Source organism: Monomorium pharaonis, chromosome 9, assembly GCF_013373865.1.
Source record: "Monomorium pharaonis isolate MP-MQ-018 chromosome 9, ASM1337386v2, whole genome shotgun sequence".
In the NCBI taxonomy this organism is placed as follows: Eukaryota; Metazoa; Arthropoda; class Insecta; order Hymenoptera; family Formicidae; genus Monomorium; species Monomorium pharaonis.
In genome coordinates this window covers 20,854,830-20,862,567 of record NC_050475.1, presented here as the reverse complement: position 1 = coordinate 20,862,567, position 7,738 = coordinate 20,854,830, and the positions used below count along the sequence as shown (strand labels likewise).

The following is a 7,738-nucleotide window of genomic DNA, read 5'->3' as shown; positions in this document are numbered from 1 at the left end:
TTTTTGTGCACCAAACGAAAAATGTGCGATAGCTTGGCATCTTTATTGTAGAAGGTTTTATGTAAAAAGATTAAAGGAAACCGAGCGCGTTCAGACATCGATGCACACTTTGTGCGTTTCGATTGTCACAATATTGAAAACGGTGCACACGCCTGGCGCGCGCAATGCAATATTCGAAGCGACGTGTTTCGCGATATGAAGAAATCGTTACCTTTTGCCTTTATTGCCGACAGCAGTTTTAGACAGCAAGAGCGGAAGGCGTCACGACAAATGTTCCGATCATTCTTCATTCTATCAAATTACGAAAAGACAGATAGAGTTTCCTTCCCATTTTTGTAAGACAGTATTTCACTTCCCTATAAAAAAAAACGATGGAAAATTATAGAAACTGAACTTAAATACTTTGGAAATTTATGGAAATTTCATCTTATTTTGTAGAAAAATAGTTATCGTTTTAATCAAATTTGAGGTACGATAGAAAATTTGTTTATTTTTATCTTTTCTTAACAGTTAGATTTTACTAAACAAAAAACACGATATATCAAAGAAATAAAACAAGATTTTTTAAAATAGGGTTAATGATCAATTTACAATTATTCAAATAATAATCTACCGGATGAGTTTATAATAATAATAATAATTATTATTATTATTATCTCGATAAAATATGAATTTCCTCGATAAAGAAATAAGCTCGATAATAAAATCGAGAGCTCCTAATCTATTTAATTGATAAACATATATTCGGTACTTCCCGAGCAAGTACATATGTATTAGTTTCTTATCTTACGAGAATACGCGTAGATATTTTTTTGCGTGTAGTTAAATAACAGGCGACCTTGATAATTATGACAGTCAGTTGAGCTTTAATGTCGCCCACGTTGCTACCTTTGAATTTCCTGTCACGACATTCGCACAATTTTTACGATTATAAAGTTTATCGTTATAACGACGCGCCTATCAATTCGTGACGTTTCAGGAAGAAAGGCGGGTGCGATTACGCGTATAAAAAATAATACTGTTTATCGTGCGAAATGCATCGTAAGCTAGTTCACATTAAAATTCGTTTTTTTTCCCTGTATACAGTGATTCGAAACTTCATAGAGACATAAATGATTGTATAGTTATTTAAATGTAAAAGTAACAAAATAATTATATAATTGATAACTATATGTCCCAGCAAACTTCTCTCCCTCATTACATAAAAAGATATTTATTTTTATTTTCTTTTACAAAAGGGCTTTTACAAAAGGGAGAGAGAGAACGTTCCGAAAAATTTATTCACCGTCACAGATCACGATGTATTCTTATGCAGAATATAGACATTTATACGACTGCTCTTTTAAGAAAAGAAATTGTTGTCTATGACTCAGGCGACACGCCGTCACAAACCGAATCATTTCAATCGTTCTCGAATAAAGAAAAGACTAAAATTTCATCTTTTAAGAAAAGAAAGTTTTTAAGATTATTTAATACTATGCGTTTATTATAGCAATTGAGTGGTTTTAACAATAGACTAGACATCTTTCTAATTGTTGCAAGAACAAGTATCTTTTTTAAATAAGTAAGAAGTAAAACTTGTCTAAACATTTTATATCTAGAAATCTATAAAAAATAAAACAATATTTAAAAAGCTTAGTAGATCCGCCTCGCATTAGATATGATGGTTAAAGCAGACTAATCAAATTTGCATCGCAACTATAACATCAAAATGTACAATGAAACTCAGCAATTAATAATATCCGTCATTTGTCTCATTTACAAAAAAATTCAATGTTATGTTACATCGTATTTGAAATGTATTGATAATGCTTTTATCCATTTTTGCCTATTTCTTTTCCTCTCAATTTCTTTCTTCAATGCAATATTGCAACTTTGAGAGATAACATCAGGTCCATTCAACAATATCTCTATGAATTTGAATCCGACTTTGCGTGAGGAGAGGCTCACCTTATCGGCACACCAACGAATATTAGAGCACAGTTAAGTCCAAGGCAGAAAACATAAAAACGTATAGGCAGATACGCGGGTATGTCCCTGATTTGTCGAATGAAGTGGGAGCGGCACGTGCTGCCGCTGCCGCGTACACGCCGGGAAAACACGCGATATGTTAGTCCTCGTCGAGCGCGGCACTCGCGAGATCGGCTATCGCGCGAGCAGCGGCCTCCTCGATCATCGTCGTCGTAATCTGGAACTCGCGACTCGTAGATCGGCCGAAGATCATCGTCATGCAGAGACACGTGGTATGTTATTCGACGTTACAACCGGTTGCTCTTCTTCTTTTCTCTATTCTACGTTTTGCAATAATCGCCGGGGAAAATTTTATAGTAAAAATTACTGTGTACGATAGTAGGACCATACGAAGAAATTTCAGAGAATTAGACCGTAAATAGTGTGTAAATACCAGTAATTTGGTGAGAAACATAGTAAAAATTTTAATAATTCCTTCCTTGGTCCACCATCTTACTATCTATTATTATAATTTTTACTGTAAAATTTTCTCCGTGCGGATTTCTTTTCTCAAATCTGCTAATTCCCGTCGATTCTCTTCGTCTTCGAACAAGTCGTACAGAAAAAAATTGTTTATCTGATCTTGAGTAACGGTGTTTTCGAATCCTTATATTTACCGTACAAAGCGGACGTTTCGAGGAAAAGGAAAAGAGAGATATGTTTCCAATACACTACTTTTTTTTTGCAGTACTTGTCCCCCGACCCATTTTCTCTCTCCCGCGATGCAGTTAAGGGGAGCGGTCGCGAAAATAAGTCTCGATCTATCGGAACTCACGATCTACCACTATCGCGGAAGGGCTTTTATCCGACTTACTTCTGTTTCGATTTCACTCACGGGAGGACAGTGCACAATGTCCCGACATATCGAGTCGATAAGTTCGCGAGAGAGAGAGAGAGAGAGAAAGAGAAAGAGAGCACTTTTCGTCAAATGCACGCCGCGGATGGAAGAGTTCCGAGGGTCCGAACTGTCTCGATTTATCGCCCTTCGCCTAAGCTCTCTTCTCTCGCGTCTCTTCCCTTTTCTTTCGCGTCGTAGAATGCACACGTTGATGCGCTCGAGGTATTAAACTCGTAGCGGCGAGTTATTTTTAGATTCGATTCTTCCGATATCGGGGATTGTGTCGCCAATTTCGATTCACCGCGGATCAACATTGCGACGATTCTAATCTCCATTAATCTTGACTTTCCTTTTTCATTAATAATAAAATTGTAATTGATAATCGATGGACAAATAAAAAAAAAATGCCAATCTCCAATTAAGTAGAAATGACGTCAGGCGGTTTTTGCTCGAATGGCAGAGAGAGATTGAGCTTTCCAAGTGAACTCCGTGTCATTGTTAGCAAGATTGTCAGTCGACAGCTTTTTTATTCGTGACCGAAGTTTCAATTTTAGAGGGCGGAGGAAAATGTGATTATTTCCCGTCGTAAAAATAATGTTCATCGGCCGAAAGAAATGCTAACGATCCGTGGAACGGAGCGAAGCTTTTTTCGCAGTTACCGAAGTTGAGAATTCGCGAAGATACGAGGGCAACGAGCGAAAGTTTCGACGATAATCGTAACTTAACCGTCTAAATTTTTTGCGTTTCATATTCGGTCTACTTCGTTGAATTTACGTGTATATAATCGTAATGAAGGAACGAAAAATTCGAGAGGAATTTTCGTGGCGCGCATCCTGACGGAATCTGAAATTCTTTCAGCCCCTTCAACTTCTAATACTGTGCGCCTTCGTGATCACCATCGGCCAATCACGGATAGGTAGGTCAACTGATTTGATATCTCGCGTAACTGTTAGCGTAATCAATGCTCGGCAAATATGCAGTTTAATCGTTACTCTTGAAATTGTTCCATAAACAGCACCGAGAGATTTTTGCAGAAAATATTTAGAAAGGTTTCGAAATCGTTTTGATCTTATTTTCATGTGCAACAATTCTGAGAAGATTTATATAACATGAAATGTTGTAACAAAAATTCTAAAATCTATTATATTCATTAATCTATTAAATTCAAAAACATTGAATGTTACGTAAAGCTTCTTTGCATAAAACGATTAGGAAAATTCGAGCAGTACATGGTACAGACGTGAACTTTTTATTTCTTATAAGTGAAAACTATGCAAAATAGTTTAAAAGCAGCATCACCTCTGTTCAAATAAAAGGATTTTTCGGAGATAAATCGCAAAATTGGATTTTAAGATAAAAATAAAGAAAATGTGTTTTGATATAACTTTGTTTAGTTCTCGTTGAGAAATAATTAAAAGACCTGATTAATTAATTCATAGGAAAATTTTATAAAATAAATTTTTGAATAGTTTAATTATTTCAGTAACCTTTTGGCAATATTTTAGAAAGGTTGCCGATTTGATTAGTAATCCTTCATTGAAAAAAAAAAGTAATATATTCAATAAGATATGTTATTGCTGCCAATTACAGATATACTCAATACAATAATATATGCTATTGCAGTATCAACATTGTACTTGCATTAATAGCAAATATTATTGTATTGAGTATTTTATGTAGTTGGCAGCCCGCAATCACATATGACATATGTTATTGGCTATAGTTTTTCTGTGTTTAGTAACTTTTCTATAAAATTTCAAGTGCAAGATTCACGGACATTTTGCTACTTCAGAGTTGTTGTAGAAATGTTGCAGACATATTTCTCAATGTTTATATAAAATGTTTCACTTTTCAGTTAAAACATTTCTGAGATATCTCTAAAAAAATTTCGGTGCTGTAAATATCAATGAATTTAATAAATCTTAATCCATATTCTGTTCATATTTTAAATGTATTAAATCTGTTTGTATAGTTCCACGTGTCAACGATACCTACGTCCGTAACAAGGATGACAACCAGTACAGGAAACCATTCTCTTTGGAGGAGACATATCTTCACGTTTTTTATTCATTCGGCTTCAATGGCGTGTGGATTTCTGACCACGAAATTATGATCGTAAACATAAGCAAAGGCAATATTACTATTTTCGATGTAAAAACAGGGAATACTACACAATTTTTTGATGGAATAAATTTACCGGTAAGAATATTTTATCATTTACCATGCAAACTTTAAACTTAACTTTAAGAATTTTATTTACAATTAATATTTATTCAAATTTATAAATATCCTGATATTTATACTATACAATAGACATTAAATGAAATATTCTTTCGAACTGCTATGTTTTTTACGAAGAAGTTTTATTTTGTTAAAACATAAAATGAGTCATTTTGTACTGTTGCAAGATACATAATTATCTGTTTGACTATTTCTTGCAAAATAAATTCCTATGCGAGCCAAAATATTTAGATTAAATAGAAAATATTTGTTCTTAAAGATTAAGGTCATTATTGTTTCAGGTAAAGTACAAGTTCAGCACGGCAGCTATTTCGGCCAACAGGCAGTACATTCTCTTTGGTTACAATATCAAACCAGTAAGTCATTAATTATTTAATATCTTTTGCCTCGATGAGACATGATGAAAACTAAAACAAATGATTTGCGCAGATGTTCAGATATTCGACCATTCAAAATTATGTGATATATGACAGACGCAACGGGTGAGTTTATTCGCTTATTATTTATATATATAGTACGCACACATTTTGCCATTCATATTGCCCGTTGATAATATTGATTATTTTCTGATAAGCTTGATTATGAAATCATACACAACGCATTTTTATCTTCTACATTTCTAAATGAAATAATAAATTGTTAATGCGATCGAATTATTACGTATAGATTTTAAAGACAGTGCAAATAAAATTATGTAATCGTATCTATTTCCTCAGCTTCAGTAAAATTTGACTTGCTGTTTGAGGATGTTTTGATTTTACACTACTAGCTGAAAATAATAAATTTAAAAACTGCTGGGTTGTTAGATTTATTTTCTTTTAATCAATGATATTTTATTACACTTTTTGATAAACAATTTTTAAACGACTAAGTAGAACAAATAAACTTTTGCACAAATATTTATTAAAATTTTATCAAATGTACAATAATAATAAAATAATCGGTAAAGTTTTTAAATTTTTGATAATATTATGAAATGTGACACATATATTCTTAACTACTTCTTCTTTTAGAAATTTTGTTTATTATCTTAATGAGTATCTCTTTCGTCATGTGTATGTACAGTTGTTTCAGAAACATAATATTTTTTTTTTAATAATCCATTATGAATCTCTCCAGTGGATTTTTTTTCAATCATTCTTATCTCTGTCTCTATCCCGTTATCTTATAATTTACATGAAAGTTTGTGCACTTATGTAAATATTTTTAAACGGATTTTCATTCTTCGTCACCAGAAAATACTTTTAATAACATTTTTTTTTTACTTTTGCAGCACATTTACAGAGATCGCGAATGAAGCTTTTATTTCAGTGGCGTTATGGTCGCCGATTGGCAGTGATTTGGTTTACGTTCTTGATAATGATATTTATCATATGAATTTCAATCGCGATCAGAATGTAGTACGAAGATTGACAACAAATGGCAAACCTAAAATTGTTTACAACGGAATTCCGGATTGGATATACGAAGGTAAATCTAGCTTTTAGTAAAAAATAAATTGTAAATTATTTTGCAAATTAATTTAAAAAAAAAATTATTTGTTTCATGCATTTCATATATCCTCAAATCATAAATATTAAATTTGTTTAAAATATACTCTAAATCCTAGTAATTTAATACTTCGATTAAATTAAAACAAAATTAATTTGTTTATTATTTTGTCTTTTCTTCGATAAAGTTTACAATATACTTCGAACTTTATAAATTCTTTTCTTGAATACATAATATATTTTACGACTGTTGTAAAAAAAAAATTCTTTGTTAAATGTTAAAATCATTAAGAGAAGAAAAGTAAATTGAGAACATCGTTTTTCTTAGCAATAAAACTGATATTTTCCTTTGTGTTGTACGTGTTGAACTTACACGAAATATTTTGCAATGCATATTTATTAATATTTTATAATACATGAATATATTATAAAACTATCATATTATACAGAAAAAGATTATAAAAAAGAAGTGTAAGGAGAATTATACATCACAAAGAACATGCACCGCATTTGCCAATGCCGCATAATTACTTGTAAATTACGGATATAATCGTGAATATTGATTACAGAGGAAGTATTTTCGTCCGGGACCGCGATATGGTACTCACCGGACGGGCAGCATTTGGCTTTTGCCAGCTTCAACGACACTCTAGTAAAAGACATAGTATATTCTTATTACGGCACCCCTGGTTCTTTCAAAGACCAATATCCTACAGAAGTGAAGATAAAATATCCCAAGGTGAGATTTTATTTCAGAGAGTTTTGCTAAATCTACATACTTGATATAAATTTGTCTGAAGAGTACGAATATACTCTCAGAAATAAATATTAAAAGAAAATATTTTTGAATATCTCAAAAATTTCGATAATATCTACAGATGTGCCAAAAATTAAAATTTGAATCGAATCGAATTCATTGTGATTCGATTCGATTTGTTTTCAAAATCTGAAAGATGCAAATTTGAGATAGTTTGAAAATTTTATCTTATATCCTAATAATATTTTATCAATAACATAGCAATATTGTTGCTAAAAATTCGTTCAAACTGTTTCGATTATACAATAATATAAGTTACTATTTTTGAACTCGGCTAATCATCTCCACTCGAGTAAAAGCGGTTATTGCCATAACGAGTTGAAAGGACCGCCATTCTTCCGT

At 32.2% G+C, this 7,738-nt stretch overlaps 1 protein-coding gene across 7 annotated transcripts in view; it reads left to right on the top strand.

The window, feature by feature from the left end:
- Positions 1-7,738, top strand: part of LOC105835356 (venom dipeptidyl peptidase 4) — a 38,466-nt gene that overhangs the window by 22,749 nt on the left and 7,979 nt on the right. For 4 of the 7 annotated variants that reach the window (XM_028193400.2, XM_028193401.2, XM_012678541.3 and 1 more), the window contains exons 5-9: positions 4,821-5,047; positions 5,371-5,445; positions 5,519-5,571; positions 6,363-6,559; positions 7,149-7,318. In XM_028193400.2, coding sequence (XP_028049201.2) covers positions 4,821-5,047; positions 5,371-5,445; positions 5,519-5,571; positions 6,363-6,559; positions 7,149-7,318 — 722 coding nt within the window. Of the gene's footprint in view, positions 1-628; positions 2,244-3,706; positions 3,765-4,820; positions 5,048-5,370; positions 5,446-5,518; positions 5,572-6,362; positions 6,560-7,148; positions 7,319-7,738 lie in introns of those variants that run through there. The other 3 variants (XM_028193402.2, XM_012678543.3, XM_028193404.2) reach the window with 2 other exon arrangements.